The 22,245-nt window shown below is 36.3% G+C and overlaps 2 protein-coding genes across 14 annotated transcripts in view; one reads left to right on the top strand and one right to left on the bottom strand.

Moving 5' to 3' along the window:
* LPP (LIM domain containing preferred translocation partner in lipoma) overlaps window positions 1-22,245 on the bottom strand; it is a 739,054-nt gene that overhangs the window by 282,549 nt on the left and 434,260 nt on the right. For all 10 annotated transcript variants that reach the window (XM_050779290.1, XM_050779294.1, XM_050779289.1 and 7 more), the window contains one exon: window positions 2,908-3,591. In XM_050779290.1, coding sequence (XP_050635247.1) covers window positions 2,908-3,591 — 684 coding nt within the window. The remainder of the gene's footprint in view (window positions 1-2,907; window positions 3,592-22,245) is intronic.
* SST (somatostatin) overlaps window positions 1-22,245 on the top strand; it is a 1,150,223-nt gene that overhangs the window by 219,110 nt on the left and 908,868 nt on the right. The window lies entirely within an intron of this gene.

A 22,245-nucleotide genomic window follows, 5' to 3' on the forward strand; every position in this document is an offset into this window, starting at 1 on the left:
ACTCCCCAGAAGTACTCAAGGTAATAAAGTATAATTGTTTTCAGACATGAGGGTAAGTTTTCCATCAGTGACTAAAAAAATTTAAAAATAAATGAAAGCCAGTGGAAAGCTGAACAGTCTTCACTTGGCAATTATTCAGCCCTTGGAAATTTCCAAGTCTTTTGCAATCATTAATTAATTAGTAAAGATGATGTTCTACTTTACTGAGGTTTGAAGCGTGACATAAAGAGGTCTAGAGGTTTTCCTCAAACTGGAAGAGGAATGTCAAGGAAAGAACTGGGATAAGAATTCAGAGCTCATTTCTCACGCCCATAGTCACATAATTAAGCCGAACAGTCAATATAAGGACAATACGGTCCTCTGTGCACAGGTGCAGTAGAATACTGTAGTGTTTTGCTCAAAGGCCAACTGTGATGAAACCCACCCCTTCAGCAGCCAATGCCCTCACAACGCGCCCAGAATTTATCCATAGCTTCGTCAGCCTCTTTCCCCTTTCCCAAAGCACAGACAGACAGATGGCTAAATATCAACCTCGAACCACTCTTAATAATCAGAGTGAAAAGTCCATGGTTTGATTTTCATTTTTAAAATGCACAACCGAATATGATGTGAAAACACATGAAACTGTTGAAAAACAAATATATCAAAAATTTAAAAAATAACATAAAATCTACTGATACCCCAAATCTGTAATCATCTCATAGAACATCTTGAATAACTACCTTGCCCAGATAAGAAGCCAAATAAAGTTCCATGTTTTCTGATGAGTGGTTTGTAAAAATTCATTCCATCTGCCTGGGTCGGTTGGTGAGGACAGGCCAAATGTTAAGGAAGTGGCTGGACCCAGTATTTTAGATCCAGTTCTAGCAGGGGGGGTTAATTCTTTTTCCTACACCAATGGATGGGTTCCAAATGCTGAAGAGAGGTTGGCCAGAGTACCCAGTGACTTAGTGAGAAAACAGCATCTGAAGACTAGCACAGTACTTCTCACCAGGTGAGTCTCGTCAAGACACACAGTTTTGCTTTCTCTCATGTCTGGTTCCTATGTGGGATAACACAATCCTCAAACAAGGCAGACACCATGTCATTCCTTCAGGAACATCACTCTGCCATCCTTTCAGTCACCCTGCTCTGGGCAGGGCAAAATTGCCTATCTATTTGAACTTAAACCTTGACGGCAATTGTACTGGCCTAAAGTTTTATTTTACTGTAATCTTCCCTAGGTAAATCTGTAACAACTGTTAAAAACAAAAAGTGTGGTTAAGTTGAATAATCTGTTTCTCTGAACTGGTTGTTTTGAAAACAGACTCCCCTTGTCTGGGTCAGGAGGAACTGATGCAAATATACTGTGACATTAACAAAGAGCAAGGCTGTCCAGACTGGCTATTTTGGACACATTTATTTTAAAAAGAAATAAACAGCTGTAATAACATTTCTTTTCATAGAGAGACTTCAGGAACCGAGTAATGTTTAAAATCATTTAAAATTCTAATTTGGAATCTATCTATTGAAAAAGGATCATGGCTGGCCAATTTCATACAGTGGTCACACATAAGGCTACAGGATTTCTCTCGCTCTTCACAGTCCACACTGTCAGGAAGAGCTCTATTCCCCCCCAGAACGTGAAATTCACATAGGACACCATTAATACGGCCAAGTTTCCTGTAGGAAAAACAGTTTAGTAAACACCCTATAAGGAAATTTTTGATATAATGTTGAATATGTGAATAGATCTGTCATGAAATTGACAATCTTGTTAAAAATGTGGAAAGAATTTTAAAAAATACAGTCCAAACTTCTACCCAATCCATCCCCCAAAACTACCATTGATCTTCTAGCTAACTGGGGGCTCTCAAATTTCTGATTTCTCACAGTTCTAACTGAAAAGAAAGAAGGGCACTCTTCCAACCCAAATGGCTGGAAACTGGCCCAGTTCCTCTATTTTCACCCATTCTAAGTTATTCTTATTGGTTCCTCTGGTTATAATGGGAAGAATCAACATTGTGTTGGTTCCAGTACTAATGAAAAATCGAAGTTGTGGTGAGTGGGCCTGTGTAGTATTATACCTTACCTATTCAGACGAAGTAACAGAGAGTGTTAACTTCAAAGGTTCACATACGGACGATTAAATCAAATAAGAAGTAACTGTCACTTATAAGGAGTTTTTAAACATTGCTTAATAGTGCTAAAGGCTGAAGAATAAGATTGTTTCTGGAGGGTTAGTAAAATGAATAAATAAGGGGTCCCAATCAAGTTGCATCATACTGCAGCCCCTTCTCAAAGGAGAAACTATCCAAGGTGTTTGGATTATCTTCGACACACTTGGCCTCACCCATCTCTTGGGTCCTTGGCCACTTGCTCTGCCCCAGCAGCCGCTGTGGTACCAACATTGCAGGAGTTATAATCGCTTCACAGGGCCACAGCCTAACAACAGTTCAACTCAGTTTTGCCCTCCACATGTCTCACCTATAGATAGCTACCCTTGCTGAGGCTTGAGATGCTACAGATCTATTTAATATCCAAGCAAATGCAAGGTGTATAGGAAGTTTCTGCACAATAGAGAGAAGCTTTAACCAATACAGGGAAGGATATGAAAAGTAAATTATTTTCTCTCTCTCCATCAGAACATTTTGTCCTGAGATACTACAGTTTCTGTGGCCTTTTGGAAGATGATTCTTCAAGATTGAACAAGCAATTCCATTTGATACTAAACAGTGGCCATATTAGTAATACACCAAATAGTCTCTCTCTCTCTCCTCTCTGGTTTCACTCATCCTTCCCTGGGATTGTATTTATTAGTGAAATCAAAGTAACACATACACTTTTGCCTTAGGCTTTGCTTCCTGGAGAAGGCAGACTAAGATAGGCACCCCCGTATTCTCCTCATTATGTTCCTGAGTTTCTTACCTTGGACTGCAAAGGTGGTGCACACGGGGCTGAGACAGGATCTGTGATATAGGTCTTCTTGGGACCAGTGACTGGATACATCCCAGGAGGGTTCTGGTTCCCTGCTCCAGGAGGAGTGTACCCTGGTTCCCGTTTCCAGGTATTTGGGTGACCTTGTTGACCATAGGCAGGATCAGAGTCATTTCTGCCCCCATAACCTGGCCCTGCTGCATAGTAGCCTTCATAATAGCGTCCCTGGTTGGGGGTATACCCATACCCAGGCTCAGGTTGAAGTCCTGGTGGCGGAATGTAGGCATAATCCATGCCTCCCCGTGTTGAAGGAGGTGGACACTGCCCAGAGACGGGAACTGGTTGAGTGTTATAGCCCTGGGGCCCTGAGCCGTAAATTTGTCCTGATGAAGGGGCAGCCATGTAATGAGGGCTGGGCTGGGCTGACTTCACCTGCACATTAAAGGTAGGCCTTGAAGAAGTGGAGGCTGTGGTGTAGGAGGCTGGGACTGGCTGAGGCTGGGGTTTGAGTGTTCCGATTGGAGCCACAGGGATGGGGCCAGCCTGAGGTGCAGGCTGTGGTTTCAATGTAGACTTTTTGGTTGCTGTTAGAGGGGGTTGGTTCGGGATGACCATTCTCTTGTGTCCTGTGACTGGGGTCGAAACTGGAGGAGAGGCTGTTGAACCAGTGGAGCTCTAAGAAGAATAGGAAAAAAAGAAAGAAAGCAAAAATTACTGCGAACGAAACTCGATAAAAATAAATAAATGAAAAATATTAATAACTGCTAATTATTATTTATGTATTACTATGTAGAATACAAATAAGGCATGATCTTGCCTTCAAAGAGATCACAGACAAGCAAAAAAATCAGTTGCATATCTGTGCACTGCCAATGAACAACAGAAAATTAAAGAAAGGAAAAAATTCTACTTAGAATAGCATAAAAATCTTAGAAAACAGTTATCTAAGGAGGAGAAAGATTATATACTGAAAACTATTAAACATCGATGAAAGAAATTATACAAGACACAAACAAATGGATAAACATCTGTGTTCATGGGTTGAAAGTATTAATATTGTTAGAATGTATATCCCACCCAAAGTTATCTATAGATTCAGTGAGATCCCTATCTAAATACCTAAATGACGTTTTACATACATAGAAAAAATAATTCTAAAATTCACATGGAACCACAAAAGACCACAAAAAGCCACATTGATCTGGAAGCCAAGAACAAAGCCAAAGGCATTACAATTCCTAATTTCAAAATATATCACAAAGCTAGAGTAATCAGAACAGTTAAGATACTGGCAAGAAAAACAAGATATACAGACCAAAAGAACAGAACAGAGAGCCCAGAAATATATCCACACATATACAGTCAATTGATTTTTGATGAGGGGGCAAAGAATAGATGATAGTTAAGGACAATTTCTTCAATAGATGATGTTAGGGAAACTAGAAGTACACATACAAAAGAATGATATTAGACTCTTATCTGACATCATTTACTAAAACTGGGTTAATGATTTAAAAATGAAAAAGGCCTGAAACTAAAACTTCTAAAAGAAGTAACGTAGAGGAAAAGTTTCATGACATTGGTCATGAAGAATAGTAACATGCTATCCTAACTTAAACAAAAGGGAAGTGGAGGGCCTGCTCTGAGAGAGAGGGCAGACACACAGGAGTGCACCTTGTCTGTTCTTATCTCCTGGGCACAGCCAATTCTGATTGAAAATGTAGAAATCTATTTGGTCTAATCTATTATGCATAGCTTCTCTACCAGACTGGGGGACAGGGAGACATATACTATTCATCCTAGGATACTACCCTCCCCCCATTAACCTCACAGAGCTTTACAAGTTGAAGATGCTTAGAAAATGACTAATGGAAAAATACCACATAAAAAAAAGGATTGCTACAGAAATTCAAGTCTCAAAAAATAACATCTATTTGCATATCTGTATTTATAGATGATTGCATAAATATATTTATATACATATAACAAATCATAGGTAAATAAGTAATCTGTATATTTCTATACCTGCATTTTCATTTACAAAATATGTGATTTTTGAAGTATCTGTTTTTGGGGGCAAACTACAGCTGCAGTAGAGTAATTTTTAAAATGTGCTTGATTTTCAAAATAAAAACGTTAAATCACAATAAAACTTCAAAAATTCCTGTAAAAACAAAAACGAAATGAAATGCCAAAAATAAATGCTTGGAAGCACCAAATAATCCAGTAGGTAGAAAAGATTCACTATGTATTTAATTGAATATGTGGGCCAGAAGAATGTTGGCATAGTTTTCTTGAACCATGAAGAACATAAATAAATATGCTTTAAAATAATTCCTATTCTTTACCCCTTCCACCTCCCGTGATGTTAGGCACGTAAAATTGCAAAGGAAAAAAAATATGTATATAGCTAAATATGCTATTTTCAAACACATAGTGATAATACGTAAAATATTCAGATACATGCTCACACGTACACAACGGAATTCATAAGAAAGTTGAGAAAAATGTTCTCATCTCCAAAGCAGTGAGATATTTCCTAGAAGAAAGCAATGGCTCCCAAAATTGTGCCCTGATGCTTTAATTCAAAGACTTTAGGATGTTTAAATAGTGTGTGTGTGTGTGTGTGTGTGTGTGTGTGTGTGTGTGTCTTCACCAAGAAAGAGACTGAAAGAAGAAACTTATGAAAAACGTTACTTCTAAGGAGTCAGGTCTATATTAATTCTTTTTTGTTTATGAATGTTATTGGTTTTCAATTTCAAAATATGCGAATTTTGAACTGTTTTCTTGGGGCAGACTTTACAGCTGCAGCAGAGAGCATGCCTGTCATCAGCCCAGTTGCTCAGTCACTGTCTCCATTTATAGTTGGGTTTGTAAAGTGTTCAAAATAGGAACTCTGGGTTTCTGCTGATCTTGAGTCATCAAAGAAAAGCAAACCTTTATTCCCTCTTTCATTCAATGCCCATCTACGCTGACTTTTTTATGACTGGCATTATTGACTAGAAAAATCTGACCTTAAATTTTTCCTAGGTTCAAAGTGACTTTCCATGTCCTCTGTAATAGAACGTTGGAGTCTTAACTGAGTATTTTTTAGGAATGTTTTGAACATACATATTTTAATAAATTGCTTAATGAGGAAACTATGTTTCCCTTTAGTACTATTGGGACCACCTTCAAGCAGAAAGGAAAAGCCACTCCACCAACCAGACAAGAATATCCAGTCGGCTTAAATTACAAAAGTGAATGACAAGTTTACCCTTTGAAACACTAATATCCAAACAAAACAAACCAAAACAAAACAAAAACCAACCAAACAAAAAGATATCACTTTATTCAAGAGCTTCTTGTAACTTATCGGGAAGCTAAATCTGGAATTACAAGATCCCTAGGAAACTATATTTGAGACAAATGATATGTAGAAAAGATAGCCGTAAGAGTCAGGATTCAAACAAAAATGACAGCACCCACCAACTAGTTCTTCTCAAGGATCTGATTTATACAGGTATTATGTACATATCCCCATGTAATTGCAGAGGAGTCATGAAGAACAGGGAAATAATGTGGAACTAGCAGAGGCAGAGCCATCATCTCCTCTAGGTTCAGGACAAAGATAGTGCTGTAGAGAGGAAAATCTAAAGAGGGTCCATGACCATTCTTGACAGGCAGTTGCGAACTTTACAATCAGCAAGCCAGAGAAACATATGTGGCACAAGAGTTTATCAGTGTCTCTCAACAGAGTACTATGGTCTTCTTGAGTTTGACAGTAAGGTATTTTGCTCCCTACCCATTAAATGATAACAGTGTCCTCTAGTCATTGTGACAGTTTATAAAAATGTGCCCATTCATTTCCAAACTCCCCATCAGGAGGTGGTTTCCTCTCTAGTTGAGAATCATTGGAAGTAAAATGTTAACCAAATGTCCCTGGGAATTTTTAAATCTTTATCTCTGGATCAGCCTAGTTTACCAGAAAGCTATCTATCTGCATCAAATGGAATTTCATCTTATGAAAAATAAAATGCTTCTTAAATCTTTCCATGAAATTGTTACTAATGACAATAGCCAACATATTGCCCAACAGCTGGTAAATAAGGATTCCCTCTATTTGACACCAGACCTCTGCTTTTGTCTCTCTATTCACTGTCTCCAGCACCATGGCCACAACTTGATATACCTTCTATATTATGAAGACTTTAGAATTTCTATCTCCAGAATTCATCTGTATTCTGAATACTAAACCCAAATCCTCAACTGTCTATTTCATGAGTCTGCTTGAATGTCTCATATGCTTTTCAGACTCAATATATTAAAAACAGATTTCATCATCTACCCTGATCTGCTTCTCATTTGGTTTTCTCATCCACCCAGTTGTTGCTCAAAGGAGAACACTGGGAATCATTTCTGAGACTCTACCTACTTCCCATTCAAGAACTAAATCCTGTTGATCCTACTCTCTAAACAGGGAATTCCATAACTCACAAACATGTCCACATTTTACCATTTCCACTACTACAATCCCATGCCAAGATTCCGCCATTTTTCATTATGAATTCTCCAAAAACATCCAAACTGGTCTCCCAGTGTCTACAACTGTTCTCCTTCAATGAGTCCTTCATTTGGTAGCCAGAGTGATTTATTGCAAATGCAAATCTAATCATATTACTTTCCTGCTCAAAAATCTTCAACAGGTTAGTGGAATGATGGATGCAAATCCACCTCTTCTACCTCTCTTTGAGATACACTGACTTTCTTTCACATCCTTTGTGCCAAGCTCTCTTACATCTCAGCGATGATACCTACACCAATGCACTTCACCATTCTCTTTGAATTATCTAGCTGATTCCTAGGAATCTCTTACATCTCAACCTGAATGTCAGGTTCCTCCGTGAAACTTTGCCTGAATCCTCCAGCACAGTGAGTGCTCTTTACTTCTCCCTCCCTGTACATATCACACGTGTATATATCTGCTTCTAAACAAGTAGAGACTATCCTTTTTACTCCCTGCTGCTTCCTCATTATGCTTTATCATATCATAGCATATAAGGTGGCATTTAACAAATATTTGATGAATGAATGAAGGTTAATATCCCAAGAAAAATGCATTTCTTTGGTCAGACTATTAACTGACCATGCAAAAATATGAACTATCTTATTTCCCTTATTGACTAGACAATCAAGAAATTCTGTAAAAATGTGTAATGCATGCTTAATTACGGTCATTTCATTAGTGTCCTCCCACCTTTAAATAGTTTAATGATTTCAATTTAGAATGTATTGATAGCATTATTTTTCCAAGAAGCCTTTGAGGTACTTATTTTCAGTTTTATGGCCATATTATATGTGTAAGTTTTACTTGCTGCTGACTCAAATCCCCTCTGGAAATAAAGGGCAATTTTTAAATAAACTTACTAAGAAAGGAAAGAGACTAATGCATTTAAAAATAGTATTTAACAACATGTACTAAAACAAAGTACGTTCTGAATTTACTGCCAAGTAAACACAATACCACAAATCCCAGAAATTCAATCCAATTTATTTATTCAATAGAAATTTATTGAAAGTCTACTATGTAACAGGCATTGAGCTGCTTACTAGATTCACAATGAGACAAAGTCACACTCATTGCACTCAGAAAGTTCTTAGTTATAGAATATTTGGGGCAAAATTTAGCGTGATGAGTAAACATGATTCCTACTTGGAAAGTTTTCTAATGTAACAGAAGGAGAAAGTAGACAGAAGCAAAAAGTCAACATTTAAACAGCAGCAGGAAATTCAAAATCCTTGTATTACATTTTAATTTCAGCGACATGACATGGGAAACTACTTAAGATTTAAATGTAAATTTTAAATGAAAATCACATAGTATGAAATCAGTTGTACAACACAATTGAGGCCATAGAGAATGATATTTTCATATGGCCAAGGAATATACAAAATATCAAAAGGGGGATGGTTGACTTGCTAGAGATGATGAATATTTCCATTTCAATTATATTTTCATGGCAATTATTTGAGCTATTTGAAGAATACCTCAAGTGCTTTTCACTTTCAGTTATCTACTTTGTCTGGATATCCCTCTGGCAGAAAACACAAACTAAAATACCTATTGGTAATCCCCAAAATGTGTAATAATAGCAAACATTTATATAGAAATTACCCGGTGCAAACATTTTGTGTTGAACATAATTTATATACAATCTTCACAATTACTCCTGAGACAGAAACTAATCCTCATTTTCCAGAAGAAGATATTGATGAGAGATTAAGTAACTGCCCAAGGACACATCACTAGCTGGTGGCAGATCAAAGGTTCAAGCCTGGGTCATCTAGCTCCATACTTTGGGGTTTTAAAAACCATCCACCTCTCTCAGGTAAGAGAACAGTGAAATACAATAGTTGACATGTTAAAAAAATACACACACACAAAATTCTTTCTCAGTCTATCTGTAGTTTTCCTATTTTTAAGAGGTAAGTGATCAAAATGTAGACACTGGAAAATCTCTCTCTCCTAGAAGAAAAATTGAATAAATTGGAGAATGAACAGAAAAGGACAATGCCAGTGTCTAGGAAACAACGGTGTGATGTGAACTGTGTAAAACTGAAGAGTTTACTCTGTTAGAAAGGCAGCTGCTTTCCCGTGCCAGCTCACTGCTGACATGTGGAATATGAATCCAATATTCCTCTTCTGACTTTAAAGATGTGTTTATTATTATTATTATTATTCAGACACAGGAAGAGAAATAAAACATAGAATTTCTGCAGTCCACCTGTAGTGCATGAGGTGCACTTTGCAATTCCCAGTTTAAATTATGGATACTGGCAAATGAAAGTATCACTAGGAAGCATGCCACTGAAGAGTTGTGCACTGGAACTTGGGAGACCGAGAAAAAAAGTACCAGTTTTGCCACCATTTAGAGTTTAGTGACATTGGGAAAGTCACGTGACTTCTCTAGACTGACTTCATCTGAACAATAAAGGAGGGGAAATGTTAAGTTATTCTTCTCTCTCTCTTTTTTTTTTTAAACAAACAGTCTTTCTCTTCAAATAAAAAATATTTCTATATCACTCACGAAAAAGAAAAAGAGCTTCACTGAGGTTGAGGTACCTATAAAAGAAGATATTCTGACTTTCAAAAATCCAGTGATTCCAAGAGTAAATGTGCAATATTCAGAGTTTTATTGCCCAAGAAGAGCTTGGTCTCATTATTAAGGATTCATATCAGGGAGGTACTTAATAAATAATGGTTGGATAAATAAATATAATTCATTTCTGAGTTTGTACAATGAACAAAAATGCAAACACTGCTAACCTATTTCAGTTATAATGCAATCCCTAATTTGCTGCTTCATTTGGCTCTATACAAAAATTACATCATCATTTTCTCCCAACCATGACTAGAGGAATAACTAAATTTTTCTTTCTCAAGTCATCTCACTAATTATCTTCCATAATTCAGGGTATGTACCCATATCTCCATACCTCATCCAACCAGGTCACCTACACTATCGACTTGATAGATGACCCCATGAGTTGGAAAATAACCTGACAGATTAAGTATGCCAAATATATATATATACACACGCACACAAAATACATATACTTATATATATAAGTATATGTATTTATATATATAAGTATGCCATATATGTATATATATTTGAGATTAAGAATTATAATTACATATATCAAATATACATATATTTGAGATTAAAAAATATATATATTTGAGATTAAGAATGCCATATACACATATATGTTTGAGATGGAGTCTTGCCCTGTCACCCAGGCTGGAGTGCAGTGGCGCTATCTCAGCTCACTGCAAACTCTGCCTCCCATGTTCAAGCAATTCTTGTGTCTCAGCCTCCCAAATAGCTGGGATCATAGGCACCCACCACCACACTGGCTCATTTTGTGTTTTTAAAAGATGGGGTTTTCACTGTGTTGTCCAGGCTAGTCTTGAACTTCTGACCTCCAGTGATCTGTCTGCCTTGGCCTCCCAAAATGTTGGGATTACAGGCGTGAGCCACCATGCCTGGCCAAGAGTGCGATATATAAACATAACACTGCACATTTAGAAAAGCACTTTTTTTTTTTTTTTTAACATTTGCTCTTTGTTTTATTACTAAGAGAAGTTTTATTTCAGTCTCATAATGAAGACCCGGAAAAAGACAAAACATCACAAAACTGCCTAGGAAAAGGAATGGAACAAGTAACAAAGAAGTTAGGGGTGGCCCATGAAGAGATTCAAAGACTCACTGACGAACTACAAGTGAAGGAGAAAGAACAGTGTAAATTAGGTAAGCTGTGGTGTCAGATGACCATTTCTGATCATGCTTTAACTGTACTGATCTCATCTCAGGGTGGAACATGAGAAAAAAAACAATGAGAAAAAAGTCTTTAAGATAAACACATAAAAGTGATGAACAACCTCATTTTCTACCATGCTAGGAATTTCTGTCGAAGCCCAAACATATTTACCAAAAGTGCACAACTCGTAAGTGTATACCACTCACCACAAGAGATTCCCAGCCTCTCAGAAGCCCACTGTGTTCATTCTCTCTATCTCTACATCCTTCCTCCTCCTTCAGAGTAACTACTGTCCTGACTTTGAATGCAGTTTCTGCGTTTGACTACATGCAGTATGCCTTCTATGGTTTGCTTCTCCTGCTCAGTCTTAGCAGATTCCTTCATTTTGTTACTCGTAGCAGTTGTTTGTTCACTCTGCTGTTTACAATATTTCATTAATAAACATACTACAATCTATCCGTTCTACTGATGGACAATTTTGTTGTCAGTTTTTGTCTATTATGAATATTGCTGCTATAAACATTTTGGTATATGTCTCAGTGTGCTTATTACACATTTCTGATTGTGGTAAGAGTAGAATTACTGAATCAAAGGGTTATGGGCAGGTTCTACGTTGGTCTTCCAAGGTAGTTATACTAATTTAAGCTTTCCTCAGTTGTATGTGAGATTTTAGTTCCTCCACTTCGGTTTTCAATACTTGGTACTATAGTCTTATTAACTTCACCTTTTGTGTTGAGTGTATAGTGGTATTTAAGTGTTGTTTTAATTGGTATTCCCTGACTGCTAATTAAGTTGAAAATCTTTTCATATGTTTGTTGTTGCTGTTACTCATTTGGATATACAACTTTGTGAAGTTCCTGCTCAAGTCTCTTGTATATTTTTCTATTTTATTTATTTGTGGGAGTTCTTTATATATTGTGGATATCAGCCTTTTGTTGGTTATAAATGTTATGTTGTTGTCATTTTTTTACCATAAATGCTAATATTGATCAAGTTGGGTTTAAATGAATTACTCTTTATGCCTTCTGAGTTTTCATGTTTAAAGTCTTTTCTTCACTACAAGATTATTGAAGATATTTACCCTGGTTTTGGGGGGGGGTACTTTTATTGCTTATATTTACATCTTTGCTTTATCTAGAATTTAGTATAAAAATTTTATAATTATCTCCTTTCTATATTTGTATTTTTTTTATTATACTTTAAGTTCTAGAGTACATGTGCACAACGTGCAGGTTTCTTACATATGTATACATGTGCCATGTTGGTGTGCTGCACCCATTAACTCATCATTTACATTAGGTATATCTCCTAATGCTATCCCTCCCCCCACCCCTCCCCACAATAGGCCCTGGTGTGTGATGTTCCCCTTCCTGTGTCCAAGTGATCTCATTGTTCAATTCCCACCTATGAGTGAGAACATGCAGTGTTTGGTTTTCTGTTCTTGCGATAGTTTGCTGAGAATGATGGTTTCTAGCTGCATCCATGTCCCTACAAAGGACATGAACTCATCCTTTTTTATGGCTGCATAGTATTCCATGGTGTATATGTGCCACATTTTCTTAATCCAGTCTGTCACTGATGGACATTTGGGTTGATTCCAAGTCTTTGCTATTGTGAATAGTGCCGCAATTAAATCTGGCTGCACAACAGAATCATTTAGGGATTTTAAAATACAAGTTATTATGGATAAACCCACTCAACAAAGTGAAATCTGGAAATTCAAAAGGGAAGGGGCAGGTGATTCTCAGTTAAAACCAGAGTTCAAAACTACTTTTAGATACTGTTGCTAAAGCCGAACAGGAAATCCCACTTGGAGTTACGGGCTATGAGTGACATAATGGTGTGACTCCAATTGTCTTAGAAGGAAAATTGATTATATAATTTAGATTTAGGGACTAAGTTAATGTTTGTTTCTATAAAATTTTTATGGGAAATCAGTGGTGTAATTTGGTGATATGTAACAAAAGCCCTAATGAAGTTTATACTTTTTAAACCCATAGTTTTATTTCTTAAACTTTATCCTATGGAAATGACCAGAGAGCATAAATGTTGAGTTTCAAGAAACTCAGCAGTAACAGTGTACTTCATAAAACCAAAAGATTATGGAAAATTTAAATAATCAATACATGGGGATTGTTTATATATATTATGGTATATTCATATAATGGAATACTACACAGCAATTAAACAATGTCATAAAAATATTTCAAAATATATCAATAATCTAGCAATTCAACTTCTGGGTATATACTTAAAATAACTAAAAGCAGGAATGCAGCTATTTGTACAATCATGGTAATATGTTTGTAGCAGTATTATTCACAATAGCCAAAGGAAGAAGCAAGTCAAGTGTCCACTGATGGATGAATGGATAAATAAAATGTGATATATATACACACACACACACACCTATCTATATATCTATATGTCTATATAGATACACACACAATGCAATAAGAAAATTCTGACACATGCTACAACATGGATGAAGCCTGAAGAGATTAAGCTTGAAGCTTGAAGAAACAATCCGGTTACAAAAAACAAATGCCATATGGTTCTAAATATAAGAGGTCCCTAGAACAGTCAAATTTATAAAGCTAGAAAGTAGAATAGTGATTGCCATGGGAAGGGAGTAGGAAGAACAGAGCTAGAGCATTATTGTTTAATGGATACGTCATTTCAGTTTGAGGAGATACAGTTCTGGTGGTGATGGACAACAATGTAAATGTACTTAGTGCCAGTGAATTATATGCTTAAAATTGGTTAGAATGTTAAATTTTATATTATGTATATTTTACCACTATATAATAAAAATAACATGTATCAAAAATTGTCTTTGTTTTAAAATTCAGTTAGAAAACAGTTTTATACCTGTGATAAGTAATGCATCTATCTATATCTCATATATATTTTATACATACACACACACACACACACACACACACACACACACACATATGACTAGAAGGATTTATTCCCAAACTGATAACATTGGTTATTTTAAAGGGGTTATTTTTGGGTGTTCTATATACTTTTCCTATTTTGCTAAGTGTCTACCACATATTGCTTTTTAACTCAAAGGAAGAAATACATATTATATAGGCATAGTATATATTATATATTTATTATATATAAATGTATAAAAATAAATATATATTTAACATAATATATATCAGAAATATATACATTATTTTAAAAACCAAGCAAACACACTCTAAAATATTGTGGCATTCCAATGTCTGTGTATATGTACATACAAAAAAAGGAAGGAGAATAGCAGAAAATTAAAAATGGTTTAAATGCATTTTTAGAGTTTACAGTTTTACACTAGGTGATGTAGTTAAGAGAAAATTTTGTTCTCGGTTTTATGTTTTTGTTTACTTTCCACATTAAAGAAAAGAAGTAACTTTATAAATGAGGATAAATGGTAGCTGAAATCTGGTGATGAGTTAAAATAATCTCAAATATTATTCATGAAATAAAAATCACACAATTTTAATTGGTGCCACCGAGTTCAAAACATTGCTGCCAATATACCACTAATACTAATTTTTAGTCCTCAATGAACACATAAAAAGCACACACACCACACACACACGCACACACCACACACACACACACCTGAGTCCCCGATAGTTTTTGCCAGAGAGATGCACACATAAATATCTTACTTCTCTGAAATGTATCAGCACTCATTCATTTCACAGCACTGTGTTCTGCTAGTGATAGGCTATTCTTAATAGCTTCAGAGTCTCCCCGGACTTCTAAAAACATCTCCCCGGACTTCTACAGACCCCCATGTCGGTATGTGAAGGTGTTTTCTCAAACGTAAAATCAAGACAATTAGGAGCACCCAGATGCTACCTTGAAAATCTTCATTTTCTAGTTCCTATTAAAAAGAGAAGCAACGATGCAGGTGAGGGTGTGCACTGCATCTTCATAAAGCTAGCATATCATCAGATCAAAACTAAGAAAGCCAATATTTTAAGGAGTGTCCTCTCCCACCCCCAATAACTTTCAAATGACATAGAATGCCACCGGTTTTGAACTTGAGAGCTCTCTAAGGCTCCTGTTTATGTAAACACCCATCCATGTAGAATTAGTTCCTAGAATGAATATGGGTATTATAAATACCTGTATAGCACACTCTCAGTTCCTGGCATGCATGTGTCCAGCACTGGACACAATGCCATTGTGATGAAGGTTAATTCAATCGGAGTGTGTTCTATAAGCTAGAAATGCAGTGAGAGAAGAGCCTATTTCCATAACAAGCGACCTCGTTTGCTGAAGCATCTCCTCAAGGGACCAGACACTTTTCTCCAATCAGGCCAAGGGTTTAGTGAAAAATACTGAGAGTTCAACCAATTAGCCAAGAAATAATAAAACTCCATCCCAGTGGGAATATTACAGGTGCATTTTTATATGACTGGTAGCACTGAAAATTGAAATAATTTTTTGGTGGACAAACTTGCAATGAAGAGCTATTAAAATGCTCATAAGTGATGTTACTTGTTTTTTTAAAGGAAAAATCAGAGGATGGTTGAGAAAATTCTGGAACATTGAGCTAATAGAATGGTATGCAGCTGGAAAGCCAGAAAACAGTAATTCCAAATAACAGTTTATAAAGAAAAGTAAGATAATGGTGCATATGTATATTGACAAAAACTATATAAATCAGGTACGTTTCAAGGTTAGCACATATTTTAAAGATTTTAGCAATGTGATTATATGTTATAAATGTGATCATAATATTTTTTTCTCCTCTTGTTAATTCTCTCTCCTAGTTACCATCAATGTTCCTACTTCTATTAACTTATTGGTGCCTCAGTCCAGTCCACTATGATTAGTGACCTAACTTACTGCAACAAATACATACACACACGTATATGTGTATTATTAAAGAAACTGACCGCTTATTGCCCTCCAGTACGTACTCTATTCTAAAATCAAATTTTAAAAACTCAAATATGATCATCGCCTTCCTGTATTAAAATCTCTCAAAAGTTCTCATTGTTCTTACCATGAAGTCCAAAGTCTTTCCTGATAGAACTACTGTTTATCTTCTTAGCCTCCTCTCTTACTTTCCTCTACACAGGAGTCAACACTCCAGCTATCCTGTGGTTGCCCTGACTTGCACACTTTCCAACCTGCTTCCACCTTGCAACTTCTAACTGGTTATTCATCCTTCAGATTTCAAACGAAATGATGTCTCCATTAGGAGCCAATCTGGATCCTCCAAAACTAGACAAGGTGCCTGCTATTAATGTCTCTTTAATAGACTGCATTATGATAGCCCTTACGCATTGTTTTGCAATTACTTATTTAGTGTTCCTTTCCTCTCTAAATACCATGTGGGTAGAAACTTGGGCTTTCCATCCTTACCATAGGTTTTTATTCAATAAATTAGTTTTTGCAATAACATATTATTGAAATCAGTTTTTTCAATAATGTATTATTGGCAAATTCCATACAAGAGAGAAGTGTTTAATCAAATAAAACAATAACGGCAATAATTGGCTAATAAAATTGTCCACACTTCCCATCCTCCATCAGTTTTGTGAACCACTCATCTAAGAAGCATTTAAGTTTGATAGAGGGTTCTGTAATTCCATCTGATTTTAAAAGTTCTGAGTTAGTTTATAAACACTGGGTTTCTTCTTAGCTGTAGGTAGCTGGACATTTGGTGAGTGTGGTTCAGTAGTTTTTTGTTATAACCAACCACTGTAATAGAACCAACCATTCTTATCTTTTACTGCTATTCAGAAGCCATAAAAAGACAAAAGATAATAAAATGGGTGGGATCCCATCTCTCCGGAAACTCTCAAGTCCTACAGGGGTTCCTTATTGCTGAAATTTGTGTATCAGTGGTAGAAATTAAAATGTGACCACCTTGAGATGAGGGTCCAAAAAGAGCTACTTGGGGAATAATTTTTAACAGATGATTCTTTGAGAAGAAATAACTAATTTATTTGTGCATAATTGAAACATACAATATTCTTCACATAATTGTAGGGTGTGAGAAATGTGAAGATCGGAAATTTCTACATTTTCCCCAAGGAAACAAGGCTCAGGAAAGATTTGCCCAAAGTGAGAAGGTCTTCAAAGGGTCAGGATTAGAGCTCTGTTTCCAGAGTCTGAAACCAGTGTTCCTACCACCACACCAGAATGGTCAGACTTAATAATAAGCCTACAAAAAAGTAACAAACCCAGTTTTGTTCTTCAACAAAAGTGGATCTCAGTGTATATGCACCAGGCATCAGTGCATGGAAATCACAAATTAGGCTCAATAGGGACAAATTGGGTTGCTGTATTTTCATACAATCGTTTCTAACATATTCGCGGAATTCAGTGAGAGAAGCCACCAGTGTGAGCAAGTGGCTATATTTGCTTCAGTGGAAACAAACAGACCCTCGTTCATATATTTCTAAAAAAAATTGAGTGACCGAAAGCAAAGCAAAAAAGGAATAGGTGGTGTGTTACAGTTCTCACAGAATTCCATGTATAAAATTTGCTAACAGCTATCAAATATTTCAAATAAAATATTTAAAGGACATCATATTTACAGCACACTAGGCTCCTGACAAAGTCACTAGATGTTTGCTCAGTTTTTTCTTCTTTGCAGAAAACACGTTCATTTTATAATGATCACTGTATTACGATGATCTGAATGTGTATCAGTTACACTATATATTGTATAGGAGAAAAAAATTCTTCTTCGAACATATTTGTTCTCCAAAATGGAGCTGTCTGTCCACTTACTTGTAGATGGATAAAAGGAATGGATCACAGAAAGGTATAATTTCTAAGGAGAGAACACTTTTGCCACAGAGTAGGAGGAAGGGTAGAAAATGTTTTCATAAAGAGTGACTATTAGGGACAAATAAGAGCTCTATTCACCAAACCCGTACACATCCCTTTATCCCTGTAAAACAAGCTATGAAAGCACATAATGACTAACTGCAGCAAAATTACTCACATTCTAACTTTGCATAATCACTAAAATGGCTCTGGTTTTTTAACCCTCCCCCTTCAACAATTCTGCACTCTTAAAATTTTTTTTTTCAACCACAGCACAAATGGTTACAGCAAACGGGTGTACCAGGCACATCTGCTGTTTCAAAAAGAATTCACTCTCCTGTGCCAAATCCATGTCTATCGGAAGAAATAAAAATAAATTGCGAGCAGGTTCAGCAAATGCCCAGATGAATCCTGTAGTGACCACATGGGGTAGATTCATTTCTGGTAGTTGTTTTGTCCTGAAAAGGGTGAGGCAAAGGAGGGGTGGTTTGGAAGCAAGGGACTCTCTCTCTCACGCCTGTCTTTGTCACTCAAGAATTGAATACACAGTTAAGGTAGCTCCCTTCTCGATTTTCGGCACAATTATTTAAAAACTAGGATTGCGTTTATATAATCCCATAGGTGAAGGGCAGTTGGCAATGTGTCTTGCAATATATGAAGTCTTCCTTAAAAACAACAATAATGATGAGAACAACAATAGTCATAGTTTGAATGATCCCACAAATAATCTTTCCTATTTTGTATATTTATATTTCTAAAAGCTTTGCTGAAAGCGCCTACCTGATATTTTAGATCGTTCAGTGCAGTTGATAACCTAGAATTTGGGGCACTAAAAAATCTATGTTTTCTCTTTTCTTCACACTATTAGGTGGAAATCTGAGGATGGCTTTTGAAAGAGAGCACCATTATTTTGATCATGGTACAAGGTGACCAAGCTCCATGGCAGAGCAAGGGGATGGTGGCTAGCCCAAGATCGAGGCATCAGCACAACCGCTGAAATCCTCATCAGCCGGGGGATACAAATGACTGATGGGGGTTCAATCATTTGGATCTTATTCCTCCAGTGAAACTTTCTTTTAAAGGTAAAATGAGGAATTTGTTTATTATTATTCTTTCTTTTTTAAAACAGCAAACATCAACAAATTCAAAGATAAATATTCTTTGGGAAGCAATTTTAAATTAGGATAACAATTACTGAAATTCCTGGGTTCAAACCAATTCACTTATATTGTTTCTTGGGTTTCAATTTCCTCTTTATAAAATTAGGGGATTTGTTTGAAAGAATTCAAAGAATTTGGGTAGCTTAAGGTACCTAAGGGACGTTTTTGGGCTCAGATAAATTCTGATATCTAAGGTTCTTTGGAACAGCATATAAACGGAAAAACCCTTCTCATTCGAACAGTATTTTCATAATTTATTTTTATAAATCTCAAGAACTGTATAGGTAATAGGATGCTTAATCCTATTATGCTATAATGTTACAGGAAAATAACAGGATATAAATTCATACATATATCATGATTAAAGTCCTATATGTGAATAACAAAAACAAAACAAAAATTATGAGTGGTAATTATGAGTAGTGTCAATACAGATATTTTGCTCTTTTTTCCTCCTTTCATTTTATTTTATAAAATGAGCATGTATACTTATATTTACAACAAACTAACTTTATTTACAGAAAAAATAATCATATCTCCAAATATGTTTTCCTTTCAGAGAACACATTGGATTTTTCCCAAACCACCCAAAACCAAAGAAATATGATATTTAGTTGGCTCAAAATTTAGAACTTCAGATTTCTTTTTGAAAAATGCAATTGTTCAGATAGTTACTGAGCATTTCCTGGTCACTTTCTAATTACCAGGACTGTTGCCAGCTACTGGGTAAAAAGTTACCATTTTTGGCCTCAGTGAATTCAAGTATAGACAGAGAAACAGGCAGAAAACCAGTAGAATTTTTTCAGATTTCCAGAAGTCTTACAAACCCTACTTGGAACACAGCGCTCCACTGCAACTCATTCATGTTTTAAACAGAGAGCTGAGTTCTAGCCAGCCAAAGAACACTGGCTTAGGAGCAGGGAACCAGGTCCTTTTCATTCCACTCTGAACTGCTGAATGGCTTTAGGCACATTCTTGTCTGTGTGACTCAGTTCCTTCCCCTTCAAGACTCTGGGTAAAAATAATTCTTTATACTTTACATGGACAGCTGAATTCAAACATCTTCCCCTAGTCTGTTCTACCTCTTGATATTCTATGTGTAAGTGCTATGACCTAGGTAATTCTTATACATTCTTAAGTTTGAGTAACATTGTTCTAAGCTATATAACTCAGGAAGGGGGCCACGTTCTAATATTCCTATCTTCAGCCTTTCATAACACTTAGAACATGGCAGCACGAAGACTATGCCATAGAAGAGTATCAAAACATCGTAGAGCCCTACTTACCATGTGATCCAGCAATCCCATGACTGGGTATCTACCCAGAGGAAAAGAAGTCATTATTCGAAAATGATACTTGCACACCTGTGTTTATAGCAGCACAATTCACAATAGCAAAATCATGGAACCAACCCAAATGCCCATCAATCAAAGAGTGGATAAAGAAACTCTGGTACATATATATAATGGAATACTACTCAGCCATAAAAAGGAATGAATTAACAGCATTTGCAATGACCTGGATGAGATTAGAGACTATTATTCTAAGTGAAGTAACTCCGGAATGGGAAACCAAACATCATATGTTCTCACTGATATGTGGGAGCTACGAGTACGCAAAGGCATAAGAATGATGCAATGGACTTTGGGGACTTGAGGGGAAGAGTAGAAGGGGATGAGAGATAAAAGACTACAGGTATGGTGCAGTTTATACTGCTCGAGTGATGGGTGCACCAGGATCTCACAAATGTCCACTAAAGAACTTATTCATGCAACCAAATACCACCTATACCCCAATAACTAATGGAAAAACAAAATTAAAAAAGAAAAAATTATCATAGAGCAATTAATGAATGAATATCTTAAAGTATGAAATTATTCCCCATTGTCTTTTCTTTACTTAATTTTTTCTATTTAATCTCTCTCTCTCTTCTCTGTGTGTGTGTGTGTGTGTGTGCGCGTGTGTGTGTGTGTATGAGAGAAAGAGAGAGAGCAAGAGCAAGAGTGAGCACCTCTATGGGATCTACAACAAACGGCATTATAGAAATAAAGAAACATGATAAGCAGATCAGCTACATCATTATTAGGTAAGAAAAGGAGAGAAAAATCACAAGGGAAGAAAGAAGCATGCACACATGCGCGCGCGCACACACACACACACACACACACACACACACACACACACACACCCCGGGCATCAGAGGTGTAATCTATACAGTTATTCATTCTATTCCTAGAGTCCTTCATTCAATAACCTAGAAGCAAATAAATAAATGAATCAGAAAAACGTACCCTTTTCCATGGATACCATTCATGGAATGGTAGGATACAGAATGATTCAAGAAGATATTTTACTATTGTAAGAGGAAAGTTCAACTTTGTATTTATTCTTGTCTCTTCATGTTTTTAAATAATGTTTAAACAAAATAATATTATTCATTGTTTCTTAGAGTTTTGAGAGAGTTAGGCAAGCCCTCATGTAAGACATAGTTTATTCATTAAAACAATGATACGCCGGGTGCAGTGGCTCACACCTGTAATACCAGCACTTTGGGAGGCCGAGGCAGGCAGATCACCTGAGGTCAGGAGTTCAAAACCAGCCTGGCCAACATGGTGAAACCCTGTCTTTACTAAAAAGACAAAAATTAACCGGGCATGGTGATGGGCACCTGTAATCCCAGCTACTGAGAAGGCTGAGGCAGGAGAATTGCTTGAACCCAGGAGGTGGAGGTTGCAGTAAGCTGAGATAGCACCACTGTAGTCCAGCCTGGGAGCCAGAGACTCCATTTAAAAAACAAAAACAAAAACAGTGATACTCATTGTAGAAAACATGAGAAGTATTAACAAGGTTAGTAAAGAAATTAAAAAAACACTTGTTCAAAACTTTAGTGATAACAACTGTTTTGGTAACTTTATTTTCATGGTTTGTATTTCTATGTATACATGTATCTGTGTGTAAGTGTGTGTGTGACTGTGTGCATGTGTGTTTTGTATAGGTGATGGTGCTTAAATGTGAACCCTCTTTATGTGTGGCTTTGTGTCTTATTTTTTCACTTAACATTATATCA

This window comes from Macaca thibetana, chromosome 2, assembly GCF_024542745.1.
Source record: "Macaca thibetana thibetana isolate TM-01 chromosome 2, ASM2454274v1, whole genome shotgun sequence".
Taxonomy (NCBI): Eukaryota; Metazoa; Chordata; class Mammalia; order Primates; family Cercopithecidae; genus Macaca; species Macaca thibetana.